Source organism: Prorops nasuta, unplaced genomic scaffold, assembly GCF_024137725.1.
Source record: "Prorops nasuta isolate Cenicafe-Biocafe unplaced genomic scaffold, Cenicafe_Pnas_1.2 PNAS00027, whole genome shotgun sequence".
Lineage (NCBI taxonomy): Eukaryota > Metazoa > Arthropoda > Insecta > Hymenoptera > Bethylidae > Prorops > Prorops nasuta.
Window position 1 is genome coordinate 800,710 of NW_027116824.1, and position 21,481 is coordinate 822,190.

General features: G+C 40.1%; 1 protein-coding gene and 1 non-coding gene across 2 annotated transcripts in view; both read right to left on the minus strand.

Annotated features, from left to right (window-relative positions):
- Positions 1 to 21,369, minus strand: part of ec (echinus) — a 47,461-nt gene extending 26,092 nt beyond the window's left edge. Inside the window, exons 1-2 of the mRNA XM_066742038.1 lie at positions 20,417 to 21,369; positions 19,227 to 19,452 (exon numbers count right to left, since the gene is read on the minus strand). Coding sequence (XP_066598135.1) covers positions 19,227 to 19,430 — 204 coding nt within the window. The 5' untranslated portion in view covers positions 19,431 to 19,452; positions 20,417 to 21,369. The remainder of the gene's footprint in view (positions 1 to 19,226; positions 19,453 to 20,416) is intronic.
- On the minus strand, positions 19,773 to 19,845 carry TRNAE-CUC (transfer RNA glutamic acid (anticodon CUC)). Its single transcript has one exon. It is a non-coding gene; the product is annotated as a tRNA-Glu (tRNA).
- Positions 21,370 to 21,481: the final 112 nt, after the last annotated feature.

Sequence of the window (21,481 nt, forward strand, 5' to 3'; positions counted from 1 at the left end):
AGATACGAAATTCTTGAACAGGACTTTTTCGAAATATCTTACTATTTGCATTTAGAAATGTCTTATGCAAGATTTTATATCTTTAATATAGTTACCAAGATAAGCATAAGAGTTTCCTTATGTGTATGCTTTGTGGCAAGAACTCTACATAGAGAAGATGTTATATGAATAATTTTCTTTGGTTTACCAAATTCATATATGGAAGAAGGTGCAAGCTTATCTCAAGAAAATTAATTTTCCAGTAACAAATACGATAACGCTACATATTTAGAGAATTTTCAAGTAAACTATATAGAGTAAAGAGAGTGGGCCTATATTTGCATTCGAACGTTCGAGCGCGATGCGCACGAGTGGACAAAAAGTGGAATTATTTCACGCGAGTCTAATTTGCAGATTCACGCGCGAATGCTTGTACCCACGTAGAATAGGGGCCTTGTTGGCGCGGCGGGACTCGGGGGCACCGGACCCCGGACCTGGGATTATTCGTGCCGGAGCTTCGGCCCTGCTACTATACATCAGGTATACACGTACACAAAGGTTCGCGTACGAGCGTCCGCCATCTTTACTACGAGACGCCGCTTGGCGTGGGTGAGAGTGCTGGCGAGGGGGGAGACCGAGGGGACCGACCGGGGTCAGTTGGGCCCCGAGTCTGGAGTGGAAGCGGGTCCGTCACGATGGGAGGGAGAGTGGGGGAGGAGGATGAGGGGGAGGGAGAAGACGAAGGGCAAAAGGAAAAGGAGGCATAGGGTTGGTGAATTGGACAGGAGAGGCGGGGAGAGATGTGGTTTTTGGTGAGACGGAAAAGGAGAGGTAAGGATCGAGAAAGACAAATACACAAAGAACCACGAGAATATAAGCAGGAACAGCTTAGGAGAAGAACTCTAGGAGTCACTGCCTCCCCCCACCCCCCCCCCCCCTTCTTATCCCTCTTCGTAAATCAAATCCCAAACGTTTTACGCAACGATACGCTATATACCGATACACACACGTGGACCGTTACGCCATCTGATTCGGGAAATAATCGGTAATTTAGGGCACCAACTTTTCTAGGATTTACGTTCTCCTGGTATCCCCTTGCTTATATATACGTATACAGATTACGTTTAACAATATGTGCTGTAAAAATACTATATAAATTAAATTACGTATCCTCTTTCAACGTGTGTTATATAGTTTTTAATAATTTTTTCAAGTTAGTTTATATTCCCATTATCGTTTACGTTTTGAAACAATGTTACTCGAGAAATGTGCTTACTTTTGTGTTTTCATATACTCATACTTTAAATCGACGTTGCATTTTTTAAAGATCACAGCAGATTCTATAATTCTTTCACCTTTTGTTAAAAGGAAACATGTTTTTGAAGTGTTTGCATGTGACACTGACGGAACTATAAACTACACGCTTTGGCATTTTACACCTCAGTGACTTCATATAATAGGCGAAAAATTTTGCTGAACCTTTTTACACGCATATTTTCCACATTATCCACATTCTCTTCTTCATGATTTATCCTTCTGCTTTTAATAGAATCACTGATTAAATTAGGCTAATTGTTTTGCGCTCGTTTCTTACATGTATACATTTAATGAAAAAGATTACATATAATTTTTCTACACACGAGTAAGTAAAAGTAAAGATTTCAATGGCATTTCTTTAACTGCATTTTCTCAGCACCAGTTTCGTCCATCTCCCTCTCTCTCTCTCTCTCTCTCTCTCTCTCTCACTTAGCATAAATGTATAATATTTATTCAACAGAATACTGCATCCAACTATAAATACCTTTTACAATCTTTTGATTACATATTTTACGAATCAAAAACCGTCATACTCAACCGATTATAACGCTTTTAAAACAATCCATCTCCGGAGAAGGTACTCATAAAAGATTACAATATTCAAATATGATTTCACCTGGACGAATGAATGAACGAACGAGTTTCGTAAGGTACGTGTATTTACATTGGCGAATAAATATAACCGAGCGGAAGTGGTTTATTATTCCTTTGAAAATTCATAGAGAACAGTTTTTCTAAATAAGAGAAGTATAATCGAGCGCTAAAACCTGCATCCTACGCAAAAGTTTAGAAGCGTTGCGAGTATGGGTATATATACGGACACGGAAATATGATTCATTTTTGAACAGCAAACATTTGTTTTACGTTGGCGCTGCTCGAGTATTAGAGAGTTTATATTAGTCCTCTTGGACAGAGCCATATTAGCTCGCTGGTGTGGCGCTTCGTGTTTGCATAATAATTTAACGTGGGAGTATCGGCAGCAGAAAAGATGTGTCGAAGCACGAACCTAATGTCCTCGGGACCCTAGTCTTCCATCAGCTACTACTACTGGTCAAGTTCTTTTAACAATGCTTTTACTAGCATTTTCTCAGGAAAGCAAGGTGAAACGTTCCCGGACAAAGGACTCACGCCACTTCGAGCTCAGCTCTCCCTTTGACCTTTTCCTCCCCCCCCCCCCCCTCCATTCCTTTTTCGGATTTCCGCCAACTTTTCACTTCCTAATATCCGCCGCGTTATCCTTCCTCCTGTTTCAACAAAAGAAACGAAAGCTTTCTTTAAAGAGTCCTCCTCTGCAAACCATCTAAAAAATCGTTTATCAGCTCGCGTGTGGAAACAAAAAACTCGTAATCCTCTCGGACGAAGCTTTATTAATTTTCCTCCGTAACAGTGCGATGCGCAAGAGGTCGGTTTGGGAAGTTCGAAGGTCAGACGGCTAAAGGAATGAATATTGGCAAGAGTGTCTATATATATATATATATAGGCTCTCGAGTTTCGTTAATAGCGGAGGAGCTCGCTCGTGCCATTAGTGAAACTTTATCGCGTGTGTAGGTTTAATTCGAAATGATGAGTGTGTCCTGGGCTATCTGCCACCTGCAGCATCGAACCGCCGATGGAGGGCTTGGTATAGTACAGTCGGTATAGGTTCAGTAGAGGCAGATGGGATCGGGAAACCTTTCAAAGCGATTGGCTCGCAACGAGAGGTGAATTACTGCTTTGCCACCAACAATGCTTTTACACGAACTTCCCGAGGAGCGAGGTGGTATTTAAGGGAAATTTCATCGGGGTATGTATATATATATATATATATATATATATATAGTTATTGCATAACGCGACACGCCGCGAATAATTTGGTCCAGTTATATGCGAAGGCACGGAGAGATGGGTAGAGGGTTAGCTTTGCCAGAATATTGCTGTTCTGGACTGAACTACTGCGCAGCAGGTAGAAAATCCAGGTGCTTCGAGGTAGTCCTACCCTACCTGTGCGAGGGCTCACGTATACCTGCTGCCATAGTTCCCGTCGACGAAACACAGAGGATAAACCTGCGTCACGAATCATCCAGACTCAGGTGCATCGATTTCCTGACTAAGCCCCTCTCACCCCCCTCCCTCTTTCTTCGAACCTGCGGCCTCCTCTCTTAGTTGCTCCCTCGCTCGACTCGATCCTATTCAGTCAACTGTGACTTCGCCACGACCGCTTTTAACCCCGTCAAGCATAAATAAACACGATCCTTCCAAGTTTTTCCTCGACCATCAAAATCCTCCCGATTCTTCATCATTCGTTTTACAGCCACTCTAAGATCGCAATTAGATTTTAAAGTCTGCATCGTCCAACGAAATAATCGCGGAAGTTTAATTCCTCCAGTTTCAACATCTTTATAGATCTTTCTAGTTTTTTGTGCTTTGGATAGAGTGGCCTCAAGGTCCAGTTGCGCCGCGGTGTTTGATTTCATGAAACGCGAACGGTGGTCTAAGATTTTCCACTCTCCAGTCGCTTTATTTTCAGCTTACCGGGAGATAGCGGATTGCTCACCGTGCATCTTGGAGCGTCTATCTCGAACCAAGTAGCTGACGCAGTCCACAGGGGCCGGAGGGAATCTAGCTTCACGATCAAAGTATCGTTCGACGAATCTTGGTTCTTTTCTGCTGAAATTTGCATGTTTTAGACAAAAATTCTCCAAACTGACCTTGTGCAAAGAACTCCATTTTGGTTCCAATGACATAAAAATGAGCAAGTTTACGAAATAAGTGCAATTTTAACATATATATATATATATATACAAATACACTCGCAGAGCATCCCGATCATAAATCGATGTATTATTTAAAAATTATTAATGTAGCTAGCACATTGGGACAAACGTATAAAGCGTATGGTAAATTGTCAACGCGACGACTCTGTATGGATATGAGGTCAGTTAGCAGCAAAGCAAGCAAAGGCTGCAGGTGTTCCTGTCTCCTAGCTCATGGAATAAATGTCAACAAGGAGTTTTGTACGTGTACGCTAGAAGCTCATCGCGATCTGATCGTCGACTCTTGGTGAAAGGGAATAGAAGCGAAAGGGTGAGGGAGGGGGAGGGGAGCGGGGGGTGTTAGAAGATGAGCAGGACTTATGCAATTCCGCTGAAGCGTCGCTGCGCGTTGAAATTCGCTCTCTCGCCCCTCCGCGCCGCGCACAGCTTCTTCCAACATCTTCCAACGAACCGGCCGACCGAGAGACCGACTCAGCTAACCTGCTGACGTTCCCTCCGCTTTTGCAACTGTCCCGGAAAACCAACAACCTTTCCAGCACGAGCGCACTTTATTCAACAAGATTAATTGTATTGCGTCTGAATATGAATGAGCTGCATTTATTTACACTTATCCCCATCAATGATCTACTGAACAGAAAACCTTCTTTTAGCATCTTCCTTATACATGCAGTTCTTTCATTTTTCTTTAGTACACGTGTGTATTTTAAATATACTTCATTGATTCGTACATCGATCATATTTAAGTTTTCAGATTCATTGTGATAATTATTATATCAGATTATTGTTTTTTGTATAAAAAAAAAATGGTTTAGGTATAGGCTAGAAAATTCAAGGTGAAATAAATTTCCAGGAAAGCGTTAAAATATTAAAGCACCATGAGTTGCTTTACAAAATTGGTAAAAAGATAGTTTAAAAAGGATATTTAACCCTATGAAGTACAGCTTCCCGCTGGACTTGGACAACGTAGTGCAGTAGGGATTCTTGTAGGCAAAATAGTCGAGAGGAGAAGAAGAGGAGAGTGGCGAGGCAAGCGCGTCCATTTTCAGAGGTGCCGCGCGCACGTGCGCGCCAAGCTACTCTGCAATCAAAAGAGAGAAAAAAATCTAGAAGAAGAAGGGGAAGAAGAGACGAGAAGGTGGATAGTGGTGAGGGGTGAGTGGAGATCAAGGGACGAAACAGGTTTTCCTTTAGCACTTCTGGAAGCCACTGTGATTTCCGTACAACAATCGCGATACAACCGGTAGCACGAATTTCTATTTAAAAGGAACCTTCGAAACATTCGTCCGGATCCCGCATCATCTGCGTAATTCAAGCTGCAATTATTCCATTAATTTAAAAACAGTGCACACCCATTATTAAACGCTCTGGATTTTTATCGATGCAGACTGCGAATAATGTTTTCATAATATTTTATGTAAGAGTTTAAGGACCCTCGGTTACAGCGCAGCAAACAGGAATCGTTACGAGAAATGCAAGCGAGTTTATTATACAGCAATATTTTTAGTCGCGGTTGTCGAGAATCCAGAGCAGCCAATGAGGCAAGCCAGCGTATGTGATGAGGCACGGACGAACGAACTTGCGCAAAAAGGGATTTAGCAACTATACGAGCTCGATCCGGTAAATGAGTTTGACCGATCGTATCAATCAAATGTAAATGAAAGCGTGATGGAGAGCTTATTCGTGTAACGTCATAGCGAAACGTGATTCACTGAACGTAGCTTGTAAAAAGTGTGCGAGGATCAAAATAGAAGAGATACGTTTTGAAATTATACTCATCGGATGTAGTCGTAAGGATGCGAATCGAATGTTAATAATAAGTTATGGGATATTCGCAGTTACAGATCCTACTGACCTTTTCCTGATAATTTTGCGTATGGGAGAAGCAAGGGGAAGGAAAGGGTGTTCCTAATAAATATATGTATTCTTCCGAACGTTTCGTAAGTACATGCGTCATTGTTCCGTGCTGCATATATCCTACCCAGTAGGGAGACAACAACGAAAACAAACGCGGCTGAGGCCTGAGCACGTTGAACGCTGCCTCGGGAAGGAGTGGGGAGGAGGGGAGGGGGGGGGGGACGAGGAGACCCGTTGCGAGCGATGTTTTCGTCAGTCAGTCTTCGGGAGTTCCGTGCGCGTACCGCGAAAAATCAAGGGAAGGAAGAGGAAGGACAAAGAGAGAGGGGGGGGGGATGTAGCAAGCGTGAAACAGAAGAGGATGTAACACGCGTATGCGAAATAAGGAAGGATAGAGGCTGAAGAAGAAGGAGAAAAAGGAAAAAGTACGAAGAGCAGGGGAGAAAGCGAATGAGGGGGGAGTCTCGCGGTAGGCCGAGCTGGAAGGATCTTGGAAATGGTGGAGGACTGGTTGGTGGGGTGGAAGGGAGAGTTAGCGACGAAAGGGAAGGGGTATGACGAGTGGGGGAAGAAAGATTCGGAGGGAAAGAGAAAGACGAGAGAAAATGCACGGATAACCGGTTTTCGAAGGCGTAAAAAAGGTGTGTTTGTAGGTGGAAGGGGAAAGCGGAGGAAGGAGGACGCGTAGTGTGTAGTATACTCTCTATGTATACTATATATGCAGTATAGCGAGAGCACAGGCACGAGAGTTACGACAAACAGAGAAAACCGGTTTTGCGATTCAAACTGGAGTAAAAGTGTAGTACGTATACTGCCACGCGGCTGGCTGAATTTGCCAAACCGCGTGCAGCGGTGCAACCCTGGCTTTGCAAGCCACTACCATATATACATATACACACGACACCGAGCGCTCGTGCTTTCAGTACATTTACGCTTTGTCTCAATCTCGCGTCTCCAGATTCAAACACAGTCAACAATAACTCGATCACCTTCGATTTTTAATCACGATTGACCTTTTGCAGGAGTAAAAATGTAAATAAACATTCGGAATGTAGTTCAGTATTGCTTTCTCGGGAAACGCGTTAGCTGAAGTCGTATATTTCTTTGTAATAACAAAAAACGGTGGAATAATGAAAATAGGAATATTTCGTGCACGCTCTCCCTTTCTCTCGCGCATTTCAACATACTGATTCCGATAATACCCGAACATCTCCGAGCTTAGGTGATTGTCGCATGTCGTTTCGCATCGCGTCCCATCCCAATCCCTTACGTTGTCTTCCTCGAATCTCCAAATATCGCATCAAAACTTACAGAGCATGGTTTAAGGTACTTTGCAATCTGGATGAAAAACGAGTTGTTAATTTTTAGTGGGGGGTGAAGGGTACGTTATGTGTAGTTTCTAGTTGCAGTTGATGACTCATAAGTTTCGTATACGTATGTAGAACGACGTAGAGTTCTTTGTTCCTTTACTATGACTTAACCCTATCTTAAGGTCATTTCTCCACAGCAGCAAATCTAAAGTAGAATGAACTCTATCACGATCTACGAGTTACGACCTACATGTGCCAAACGGCGCCCTCTATTCCTTTATGCATTTACTGATGAATTCTCCTTATCAGAATCAAGTTTTTTATGCTCCACAACATATTTATATGGGAAATTGTGTTTTATTAAAAATTTAGTGGTCAGAATATTTTGGTCGATCATAAACAATATGATTGCGACGCTCACCCGTAAAAACCTTGAAAATTATCTTATGACATCGAAATTGATGGCAATTCTGGTTTGGGGCTGAATTATTATACGTCACATTTCAACCGTGATTCCCGATTCTCCCCTAATGCTCGCTTCGAGCGACTCAAAGCGAGACGCGCATCCATTTTTTGGCTGTGTTCAGCCCTCGTTAAGCCGGGTATCCACTTGCGACCATCCTCGAGTCGAGTGGTTTGTCTCGCACGTGAAAACTACGTTTGCTCGATTTGAGCGGTTTAACCTGAGCCCGAGTGTTTTGTGTCATATGCAAACTGAGACGTTCAAATCGAGCAAGCCTCACCAGTGGATACTTAACCTTCGTTATCATCACGTATTTAATTTTGTACCAGTTAGACGAAGATTTACAGATTGTTTTACAACTTTCTTCTTGATACCAAAAATCTTCTCGTATAGCACCAGTAAAAATTAGTATAACTTTGAAGTTAGTTTGCTTGTTCAACTCGAGTTGCTGGCGGATTCGTAGAGCAAAATTCATTGTGAGCATCTCGGGCTGGCTCTGCTCACACCGGAATTTGAAAAAATTAAGCACGTCATTGCCTGTTAGCTATAGTTGTTCATGCAATAATCGATTCATTGAAAGTTGATACGGACACTCGGATTGTGCTCCGAGAATATCGTATCGCACAACCAAAGTTATTTAAAGAGACGTTTTTTTATGCATATATGTATATACGAGACGATATGATATAACGATACATACATTTATATCAATCGAATGCTTAAGCCATCTGGAATAATAGCTGTTTTTATAAATGGATGTAGCCAAATACTAAGAAATTATATTCAGGAATTCTTTGGTTGTATTAAACAAATTTATCAATATTTCTTCATTATATTTTCGTATTTTTATCCAACGTAACACCCACAACAATAATACGTAATAAAAATCTTATTATCGAGTTTAATGGGAGGTTTATTTATAGACTTTACTACTTCGATATAAGAATTGGAGATCCTAAGAATACATTCTTCGGGTATTCGATGCATATATACGTTATGAATCAAGCTTTTCCAGTTGTACTCTGATTATAAGATGCGAGTCTCACGCCCACGTGGTCTAGAAATAGTCGCCATTGGTATTAAAATTGTAATATATGTTTTGGGTTAAGAACGCGATGAGGTTCGCGAGAAGGGAGATGAAAAAGAATTTTAATTTGGAATTCGCTCAAGGGGATCCGGTACATCGTGGGGTAGCGAAAAATAAAAATAAGAGAGGATCGAGAGACAAAGCGCGGGCGCGGGAAAACCTACCATTGGTTGCTTCACGAACTTGTGTTCCCGCGAAATCTCTTCGTGCAGTGATGCTGGCCGCCATCTTGGTAAGACTATGCCGACTTGGCGCGCATGAGCAGCGTCGTCCCTTTCAAAAAATCTTCGTTCAAGGTCTTGACGCTGCACACCTCACGATCGTCCCAATAATATAGTGTTTTGACCAGATCCAATCGAATCGAATAATCAATTTCACGGTAAGAAAGTGGAAGCGCTGCGTCAGTCCTCTTCATTACGGTACCGCGTTGTATCATTGATCAACTTTTTGTTTACTCGATGTTTAACAATTTGAACAAAGCTTTTACGAGAAATATTATGTTCTTAAAAAAGTATATTTATAAAATGCATAGAAAAAAATGTATAATTCATAGATCCTGAATCTTCCTGAAATAATACCAATTTTCCAAAGAAAATATGTGTTTGTTTACGAAGGAGATCGTGTGGAGAACGGTTAAGACTGGTCGGATGTTTGGTTCTGGTACCACCTATGCAGTGGATTTTACAGGGTCTTCGGGATATTCTTAGTGGCGCCATCAAGCGGTGCTTCCAGGAGGAAAAGTCAAGATCGGCGTGTTTGCCCATGGGTTTGCTGAAGGAGGATGTTGACCTGCGGGCGCCATCTTGGATCACAGGATACGTGATCGTAGTACTATGCACAGCTGGCTTCTCGATTTTTTTATGGGCGACACACTTACTATACGAGACTGAACGCGAGCCGATACTCGCATACAAACGTATTTACCTCCATTCGATTCAACCAAGGAACTTTCACGCTCCATTCCGCTCTATCCAAAATATTCATAAGCGATCATTCAAGAGTCTCAACTTTTCTTCTACGCTTTGTTGATCTGGTAGTTGACTCAATTTACTAGAAATTTTTTTTTCTATAAATCGACTTTTAAATAAATATTCTTTATAAATAAAATAAAAAACTCAAACATATAGAACGTACTCGAGTATAATTCAACGATATAGATATATTTTTTTCTAAATTATACATACTGTGACGTTAATTAACACTGAAACGTAACTGGTATGCTGTGCTATTATAATACATTTTCCGTAATATTTCCAAGCTCTCACTGACAATTTTCACTGAATCGTTCAGTCATCATGCGTACGCGTATGGAATGTTTTAAGCGATACAGAATAAATATGTATGTGAGGTACGATGGAATTACTAGATGTAGTCGAGGACGAGGATTCTAACGCTACCAACTGTAACTATCACGATAATCGCAGCCCGCCTTCCAATAATTGAATATTGTTTACTCATTGAAGATACAAGCCGTGTAGGTATATGTGCGAATCATTATGTGATCCGTCAGGTGGATGTTATATATATACGAGGATAACAAGGGTGCTTCATATGTGTCTCTCAAAGGACGTAGCGAGGAAATAGGAGCTACTCTAGTACCACAAACATACTAAGAGCATCCATGGTATATTATATTCCAAGGACATCCATATAGGTTCTACTTTGGATGCAATTTGGATATCGTATGCTGTTATAGTTTCCTTAAATTTTAAGATGCCAGAAACGTGCATTAAAATTAACTTTATAACGGTGATAGAAAACGTAGAAATTACGATAGCTTTAAAAATATATTCTTACGACATATCTATTCTATTTTTAAAATAAGTAATGATGTATGAAAAAATTGTCGTGCTTACTGTATGATTCATACAAAACATGATAACGAGTCACAGAAGTTTCTTGAAATACAACAATTCCTGTGAATATACCAAGAATATTAAGAGAATGGAAAGCAGGATGTAAAGGGGGAAGGGGGACTTACTAAATGGTAAGTTTTTGAAATCTGTCATGGTTTTAGATAATTTGCTACTCTGGAAACATGTTTTTTTGTTGGAAAAGTACAAGGATAAATGGTAAGGTTACGATACAATAATTTATGGTAAAAGTATAAATTGCAATAAATGAATGTAAAGTGACGTATAAAATTGAGTATATATTATAAAAAAAGCGATGAAAACTGAAGAATCTAGTGGTAACTATAGGTATTACTAATCGCATCGGTGCAGAAACAGGCTATAGGTAGCTGGTAAACTGTTTACATTAATCAGGTATCGAACTATTATAAACTAGAAAGCGCGCTGGAGCAGCCACTCGTGTAATCTCAGCTTGAAAGATCTGAAACTGGATGACTGGCGATTATCAAGTGGAATAGAATTCCATAGTTTACATCCAATACATGATTCAAACGCTGAAAAGTGGCTGCTCACCATTTGCGAAAGACAGTGTCAATAATATATACACATAAATATATATCCTAATGCAATTTAAAAATTAAAACAAATGCAGGCATTTAATAAGCAAAAGGGAGAGAGGGTTGTGTCGAGGAAATAAACATATTATGGCAGTAGTTATACGCAAGAGTGATTAAGCGAGAGGCAGAAAGAGTAAAAAACAGTGAGAAAAGTATATTCGTCGTCCGGTGATAAATCGCTTCTTTCTTTTTCTCTCTCCATATAGGGTGACACGTTCAAATATAAGCCGCCCAAATATCTCTGCAAAGTTTTAAAAATTTCTTAAAGACAAAATTGTTTTTTAGATTGTAAAATCATTTCATTTATATGACACCAAATTATAGTAACTTTTAAATAATTTAAAAACACAAGACTCAGTTTCTTTCGACATATTAAAAAATATTGATAAATTTTAAATACAAGTTAAATGACAGAAGAATAATATCTGTTAATAATAGTAGCTATTAGTTTAATGATTAGAAATAAAAACTATAAGCTTTTAATTTATTAATAAAATCAAATTATGTGTATTAATAAAGTTAAAACGATTCTATCCCAAAAAATTCATTTGCATCCTTCCAATTAATGTATGGAAACTTTGCCTGTGGAATCAAATAATATACAAAAGTCCAATTGCCAGTGGAAAGAGTTAATTGGACACCTTGTATATAATATATACTCCGGTGTATAAAGCAAAGCTGATTGTGCGAGCGAGAGGGACTGAAGCACCAAGTAACGTACATAAGACAGGGCAAATTATTGTGACCCACGCAGTTTAGCTCGCCTCATCCATGTGAACCTGCCAAGAAGCTGTTCCGGTGGCAACATCCGGTTTTGAGTCTACACCCCCGCGTGCCCTCGTTTTTCCGTTTGACTCTGCCTTGCCATCCATTCAACACCACGGTAAACCCTCCTATCTGTAGACATTTACTACGCTATTGCTTACTACGCCGTTACGGTGGATGAACCACGTGGGACCTGGCGCTTCACCTGTGCCTTTATAATATCCTTCTTGTCAGCCAGTTACCCTTTCCACAGTCCACTCCCTTCCCCCTCCCCTCAACTCTCACTCGTTATCCTGCTTTCCCCCTTTTCTTCGCTCTTAACTTTATTACGTTTATTATTGTTACATATTTTAGTATTATGTAAATATGCTACGACTGCTGCTTCAAGATTTTATCGTGTGTATTTATAATATATTGATAAGGAGGGGTGGGTGGGGGAGGCGGGGGAGGGGGATTTCTAATCTCCGTTAAAACTGTCAACAGAATTGGCCGATACAGAAAGATTGGAGCACCGCACGCTGTGCCACAACGGAAATGTTTAATGCCTTGCGGTTTTACGAGCTCTGGTCTTCTTCTGGGCGAGGTTTCTTCGAACTTGTTTTCTTCTTCAATTGCTGGCACGAGCTCCAACGAAGAAATCCTCTTTCCAGCAGCTATTTCTCTTCCTTCCCAAAGAATCTTCCGGGGACATCTGCAATTTGCTCGGCATCTCAAAACTGCTCCACGAGCGTTGCAAATATTTTCCTCCTGCGTTTCGACGGCCTCCTGGAACCGCCGACGCCATCTTGGATCCTTAAACCTTTTTCCAAGTCTCACAATAAAAACCGCTAGCAGCTACTCCAGGAATCATCCGCACTTAATTTTTAGATTAAACAATCACGGTCGAAGACACCTGCTTGCTCTAATTCATCCTCTTCAAGATATGCCCGTCCAGCAGCCTGGTATTCCGAATCGCGCAAAAAACCATAGCAATTTTCTTTAACCGCGATAAAGCAAGGAAAACTCCGGGGTAAGTACAGGGTTTAATGGATTGTTCGCTCAAAGTGATCGACACGCCCCCTTCGTAAATCTGTGCTCCTGCAATAATTGAATCGCGAGTGCAAAAGTTGCAAATTTGAAGATTTTGCTCGTCTGCAAAGTTCATTGCTCGTTATTAGCCTAAAATTATAGAGCGGTCGTCGATTCTGGAAGCTTTATTATGCAAATATGAGTAGCTGTGGTGTTAATTGTACGTTGAACAGGTAGAATGTTATGCAAACAGGATATACAACAATTTATAGTCGATGTGCATTCTTCGGTTCGAATGCGTTGGTTGTATGCAAGTTTGCAGGAGCAGGAAGCTGCACCTGATCATGGCTTGCCGGCCGGCTTGATGGTTGCTGCGTTGCTACACTCGACTCGGCCCTCCCCCCTTCTTAGTCATCTCGCAGCTCCCTTTTTTTTCTCTTTGCACAGTTGGGCCTATTACATACTTTTATCTTCGCTGGAATTTCCTCACCGTGAGCTTATCATCCTTGAACTTGTACTGCATTATTAGCGGCCTGCAAACGACTTCTCCTCTCGGAGATTTCATCTATCGATTCGACGCATTCCTCTCCGCGTAAAACTTCCTCGACTGTCTCTCCGGACGAACTGAAAATTTATCCTTTATTCGATTCATCGCATTTACCTCGCCGTTAAATTACAGCGAATCTGCGTGACCATCGATCGATCGAGCAATTATTATGGCCAGCCACCATTGCAATTTTATGATCATTAGCCTTATCTTTCACGAATATTGCCAATACATTCGAAGCTAATTTTCATCGATCCATCGGTGGTTTTATGTGTACAGCTTTGGTAGAAACTAAACGCGATAACGGTCCTTGCTACTGCGGTCCGAGGTAATGAGGGTAATAAAAACAATGCAGAGAGAGAGAGAGAGAGAGAGAGAGAGAGAGAGAGGGGGTAATTAAGAGAGAGAAAGAGAGAGAGAGAGGTAGCGAATGCAATAGTTTTCCAACTCTTTTCGCGCCGAATGATGCGCGCAATTGTTGCAGGAGGAATGCTAAAAATAATGATGTAAAAAAAAAACTGCAGCTGATGACTGGAAAATATTTTCCAAGCTAATGTTTTCTTAGCAGGGAGAGATGTTTTCCATGGTGTGGCCTTGGGTAATTACTGGAATACCGTAGTAGATTCATGATGCATAAAAAGCAAAAGAGAAGATAAGAGTTCAGCGTGTATCTTCGTTTTGCAAATCATGCCTCAGGAATGTGTCAAAGAAATTTCGTGTAAAAAACTGTAGGAAACGATCTGTCGCTGACATGCTGAAGAGACTCTTGGACCAATTCAAGATTAGACCACTATAATAGAATGGTACCGGACCAAATTCACCCAGCTGTCCATAATCTCTGGTACACAACCCCTTTTTCCACCCTTGCAACGTCCAATTCTTCAGCTTTTATTCCCTTCGTTCCTTTTTCACGTTTGTTTACGACCACTCCTCAACGCGCCAGCTAGGCTGCTGCCGATGCTTCCTCTCGCCAATTGAACCATCTACCTATATAGGTAGCATAGTAGAGCAACAGCCTCGCGCTAGTCCATGCAATTGCAAATGCCTGGCTATACTGGTACACGCATAGCCACACCCAACTCAACATCGTCGCTTCACTTCCATGCACTCTGCGATCTTACATGATTCTCCTTCCAATCTTACAAGACTACATTCCGCGCTACGGTATCTGTTGCAGCAACAATACAATTGCTGGCATTTATCATCTTTATACAGTTAGTTCATTTTTTCGCTCGCTGATCTAGTATATCGGACACATTATTTTCTATAGAGTGAAAGGAGAAAGAGATGGTAAGTTTATGGCGAGTTTAAAAAAGTATTTCCGATTAAGTTTAATTCATTTTCGAACCTCGTCGTGCAAGAAAGACTCTTGTTCTCCGGTAACTATATAGTAGTTGGGGTACGGCAAGAACCTTAGTGCCTATAACTTGACACTATGGGAGAGTTGGGGAGAGGGGGGTTCTGGTCCAGTAAAGATTGCCCTCCCCCCCTATCCTCAAACCAGGACACGGCAGGGTTTTTGAATTCGTTGAAACGTCGAGAGCGTTTTAGATTTCACAGGCTGATCCGTGAGCGAGGAGCTGCTCGAGCTCGAAGATAGGAACCCAGATAGATCCTCCACCCTCCAGTCCCGAAGCCACTCGAATTAGCACGGTAGACCATGCGTGGTTCTCAGCTGAGCCATGCCAATGACCCAGAAGCCGGCAAATTATAACCCAACTTAAAATGACAAATCCATATTACGACAGGTCGTTAAGACCCGTATTTACGCACGGCGTCAACTTTTCCTTGAAGACATTCTCGTCTCCAGTTGAAGATTATCTCTACGATAACTTGATTAATGAGAAATTAAATTAATAGTTTACGATTCAATAAGGAAATAGCTTGGATCAAAATCGATAAGGTAAAGTTGTAGAATTTTATCAGAACTTTATTATGATTTTTAATCGTATGATGATTTTCTGTAAAGTCGTTCAAGGTTTTCTAAAAAAGGGATGATGATGATGAAAGAAAATTAATTTTGTTTTATGATAGAGAAGGGGTAATGCCAACATTGTCTGTATTGTCGAGTTGATCAGTGAGTATGCAGAGAGGTTCAATTGAAAGGCACAGGAGAGTAAATTGAAAGTGTTCCGAGTGCGTGGCTATATATACGTCACTTGGCGAGGTCAGGAGCATGTTGGGGGCACATAGGTCTCTCGTGCAGCGTGGGTGTTGTTTAAGATGTTGCACCGTGTACAGGGTAAGAGAAGCAAAGGGATGGGACTTGGAAGAGGGTAGAGGGGAGACGGGCGGACGTGTGCAAGACGCGGCAGCACGCATGCACGTGCGAACTCGGAATCGAACGAGTTTCTCAGTCTCGCATCGTAGAGTTTTCCCACACGTGGTTCTTAGACCAGCTACTCGTCTCTTTTAAATCAACCCTGCAGTATAGCTCGTCTAACACGCTCCCTCCAATTTAGTCGAGTAAAATTAGACGAAAAAGAGCCTAAAACTGGAACAGCTATATATATAGAGTTTATTTTTTATTTAATTCAGCATGAATATTCTTGATTAGAAAAATTGTTTTTTAACAAATACACATTTTTCGTTCTTTGGTCAAACTAAATATTATGCTTATGCTCGAATAGCAGACAAGTGAAAAGTATAATCGTTTCTCTTAGAATTACTTGAAAAAAAAAAACATAAAAACCGAAGAAACTCTCATTAATTTCGTAATTTCCATAATTTCCATTACGCCTATCTCTTCTGTGACTTCCACAACTTCCGGTGGTGCTTGGCTTTCGGCCTCCTGCGAGGTTATAGATCAATTCAAGGGGCCTCTGAGAAAAAGGGATGATACATATGATAAGTTTCTTTCCCACTGCATTAACCACATCTGAATTACAATTGACACTCGCAGGTGAGTCGCACGATAGCACACTGACCGGAGGGTAAAAAAATGATTAACTATATTCACATATTATTTTTATTCATCGACAGGAAGCCTCGTTAAAAAGGGAATATTTTCAAACTCAAGTTTACAAGTAAGAAAAGTACATGAAAGGGTAATACATAAATTGGGTAAGGATGAGTGGAGATTTTTGAGACAAAAAAACTATTGGTTCAAGAAGGTGGATTCGATAAAAAGAAGAGGGAGGGAGGGGAGTTCGTTTTAAAAAGCAAGCAGTGCTCTTTCCCTTTCTGAAAGACGCTACTTCCGGTTTCTCGCCGGTGCAACTATCACCTGGCGATGAGTCAGAGTAGCTAACTTGCTTTCCAGACACCTGTTGCCCCGACCACCGAATTGCGTATAGGTCTCATCCGCTATTACGAATACATGCACCTTCTCTCTTAACTGTCTGCCACTACTTGTGCCTTGCCCCTCCTATTTTCGTTCCAAGTCGATGCTTATGGAACACTTAAATTTTTCTTTAATTCTCTTAAACCCCGTTATAATTTATATATTCTAATAATTATCGTAGTTCGAATGGTGATTGACATTTTGTATACAGAATTACAGAAATTTATTATTTTGTCCTTTCGTCACATCAAATTCATCGAATCACTCTGGCTTTGGTCAAATCTATCGATTTACTGTTATACGCTTATATATCCAATTGGAGATTGTTGAATGCACTTTAAAAAGTAACTATTACTTATCTGGAGTTTGAAAGCTTCCACTAATTTTTGTTATTTTAAGACTGACGGGGGATTATAAATTGAGGCTCGACGAAAGATAATTGGCTTTTCGACTGGATTCGAGTTGGCCCTCTGACTTGCTTTTCTATTTTGGTGTTGGGATGAAAGTTATTGGGTATAACCGGTTTGGGATGTTACACGATCTTTTCCCCACGTGTAATAAATGTTGTGGCTCGCGAGAAATTTTCGTCGCGTGGTTTTTTGTACTCGGTGCTCTACAAACTTTTGAGTGGGTGCTCCGTTGATTCTCTGTTTGACTCTATTGCATCCGAAACGAGTGTCGGAATCATGGGTCAGTAACTTATGACATCACGGGGACCTTCGTGCGAGCCCCTGGTACTACGATTTCAAGGCATGTTCTGTCTCTCTTTCTCTCGCTCCCTTAAACTGACGCGTACTACCGGTTGGTATATAAAAATAAGCCTTCCTTGAAATACAAATAAGGTATGGTTTTTTTTACTAACGATAAGACCCTTCAACCAATTATCCAATTTCCTTAATCACTTTCATTCAATTATTACATCTGATTACTTTAATGGAATCTTTTTAGTCGAGCAATAGTTCGTTTAGAAATTTCAAAATATCTTTTTTTTTTGTTTATTATTTTAAAAAATATTCTCAAACTCACGTGACTAAATTAAAAATTTGATATTTAAAATGTAATCAAGATTTTAATACTGTGCTGTGATTGCTTTAAGATTGTCTTTTTTGAAACTAGCTACGTGTAAATAAAATAAGTAAAAATATATTTTTACTACTTTTAAAAATCAATTGGACAGTGACATTGGCCCAACTTCGGCGTGAGTATTGCATGACATGTCAAGGTCACCTTGAGGTTCTCAAATGGAAACCTATTTTTTCATTGCATATATTCTAGGAACTGCTTTTAAGAGCTTTTGGAATCACTACATGCATAAATGTATCATTAAACTTGAGTTATGTAGGGGACACAAGTTCCAAGTGTAGTTAAAACCATATCGTACGTGCTGTTAAAGACTGGTTATGTTTTGTCATATTTCGAAGAGAATGGTAGGTGAATTTTTGGGTTTACCAAGGTAGCTCTTATACAAAATTACTTATAGCATATAAAATTATTAGATGTAAATATCGACGTTTAAAAAGCAATAAAACCGCTGACTAAAATACGATTTTTTGGAAGTCGAAAATACCTGCTTGCCCAACGTAAATATGTATACTACCTGCTTGTTTTACATAACTTGATCACGCTTTAGGTGCGATTTAAATTTATGAAATAGTGCTAAATTAAAACCTATAAGGATTGCGAAAGGCCTAATTCCTGAAAAATTTAATGCCTTAAATACACTAGATGTAAATATTGAAAATTGAATATTTCATTTTAAGGGAGAGTTTTTAGTTTTGTAGGCCAAATTTCTAGCTATTGCTTTTTTTTTATATATAAACTATAATAACAGGGGATTTCAAAATTTTCAAAATTACTATAATGGGAGTTTAAGCTGTCTATAACTAATTATTAAATTAACATTCAAATCATAATTCCTGAATATCTGCCTGGCTGGGCGCTTTAATGCGATTAAAATTGATCGTTCCCCTGTTTGACCCGATTTTTTAAGCTGTACCATCGGAAATATAAAATCTCTAACGGGATTATATTTAAGAAACACGTAGTTATCACCCAAACCAAAAAGAAGAGGAAAAAGGAATTCTTAATGAAATCATTTTTATTCATGAAGAGAAATATTAGCCATTATTAATCATAAAGAGGTATAAATTAATCAAATCAAGGAATCACTTGACACAGAAAATATCTGATTGAAAATAGTGAATATTGATTAAATTAATTAATCATAATATATATGAGTTAAGAACGTCTAAGAATAGTTTAAGATAGTGATCGTTTCAAGAAGATGAACAATAAATTCAGACTTTTACTATTAAAAAAATAATTTTCTCCACGTGAAAAAATAAATCATGGGACGATGATTGAATATCAAAAGGTTTGTTTTCACTTACTTGTACGGCGCTGTTGAGGAAGCAATTATTTTGGCCAGGCTCGTTAAGAAGACCTTTCGTATGGTTGAAACTCGCGTTGTGCGCATTTGGATCAGCATCGTCCACTTCATTGGCACAGGTTGGCCGATTTTGGGGATTTTTATAAAAATCCAGATAATCAGCAGCCCGTTGTAGCTGCTGCTGATAGGCCGCGGTGGAAGTCATGGTGCGTTAATCATGAACGCATCTGTAAATCGACCAAGAAATTATTCTTATGAGATTTTCCATCAATCACTGCGCTATAATTAATAATAGCTAAGTTCTCGACGTATTTGCACTATTTGCGATCATCAACGCTTCGACTCTCGTTAAAATGTTCAATCAGGTGTGGTCTTGCCTCAACGATTTCAAGGAAAACCACATTCTGTACTCTTCTTCAACTTATTCTCAAAGTTCTCTCTTCTCGATATTTCTTTCGCACGCGTTGATAACAATTTCTACTTATGCTATTATTTTATCGATTTTATTGGCCGAGCAGTTTGTTTTTCAAATAAAAAAAAAAAAATATTCCGGTATCGGGAATCGAACCCGAACCTCCTGGGTGAGAGCTAGGTATCCTCATCCATTAGACCATACCGGACCTACGGTTGGAGAGAATTTCATAACGAAGAAATTCGTTTTGCAACTTTTATATATATTTAGAAAAATTATTATTATGCACTTTATTTTATGCATACTTTTAAAATGTTGCTAAAATTATCCGAAAGTATAAAATTGCCCGGTTATTTTAAAGAATGTATTTTTAAAGCTTGCGTCATTCACTATGTCGTTATAGGCAAATTTAATACCCATGTAGTACACAAATGTCAACTAATAATAGCAAACTCTTCTTTTTGCTGGTGGTTAAAAAATATAGGATATATTTTTTAACGAGATTCGTTTCATTGTTGTATGATTTTGCATAAATAGACATAACAGTCGAAAAAGTTCAGCCCGTAACGAAATTGATCCATTGTTTATATAGTTTAAACGAGTAATTTACGAATTTCTTTTCTAAAAACGAAACTTTGGTTATTTAAGCAGTCTCCGCGGATTTATAGTAGAGTACGGTGCCGTTAACCGTTCGTGATACAAAAATACTCCTCTCGCAACCGGTTTTTACCGTGACATGAAGTCAGCCCGAATATAAAATCCAAGCTTTAAAAAGTTACCTTAATCACTCTCCACAAATGTTTCTCGTCGGAGCACAATAATCGTAGAATCCGTATGCACGTGCAATAATAATTGGAAAATGTTCAATGTTCATTTCACGACTATTCTTTCGCACGCGATGTGAAAAGAATTATTGCAATACGTGCGTACAGTTGGCGCGAGTAGCAGACTTGCGAAACCACAGAAACGGAAAAGACCGATTCAGTTTTATCAATAATCCAAGAACGAGGAATTCGCCAATGCCAAGATACACACAGAAAGCCCAACGTAGTGGTTTTAATTTTCGCCTCAACGTACAATTACCGAGTTTGACAGTTCTCCGAAGCTCTGAAATTTTTAAGTCCTCGGATAAACAAGACTGACGTTTCAAGAATTTCAAAACACTACGATATCGTTTATCAGTCGTTCGATCAAACGGAGTTTCATTGGAGAACCAACGAAGTCGAGTTATTTTGGTGGTTGAATTTCTCTTGTAATTTTAATATCGTCATTCAACAAGTGAGTTTTTTTTAAGCAATGATCGATGGCACATGTTGGATGGATGACAGTGCGGATGCGAGCTATTGTGCGGATCCGGATGATCCGAAGAAGAGGAAACTGGGTGTCTCCGGGCGAAACTGTTGTCGAAGAAACAAAAAATAGCGCGATAACACTGGTAATAAAGCCGGTCCTCGCGACACAGCATGATAAACAGTGAGTCACGGTCAGACGTCCACAGGCATCTAACGCACACTGCCTGGTGGCTGGTGGCTCTGGTGGTGCCAATGGTGCCTGCCTGCCTGCCTGCCTGCCAGGGCTGCCAGTCCTGCCACCTCGACAGCCTCCACTCGTCGTGCTCGCTTCGTCGTTTCAGCTTCAGCCTCAGCTTCGGCATCGACACACTACCAAGCAGAACAACACGCACGAAGCACCACGCGGTTTCCAACCTTCGAATTGAAGCCGTGTCGGTGTCGTACACAATATGGCTGCCCGACTCCAAATCCCCCGCCACGCTGCTCATTGTTTCCTTCTTGCTTCCTTCAATGTCCCTTCGACTCTTCTACCTTCTCCACCTTCGCTTTATT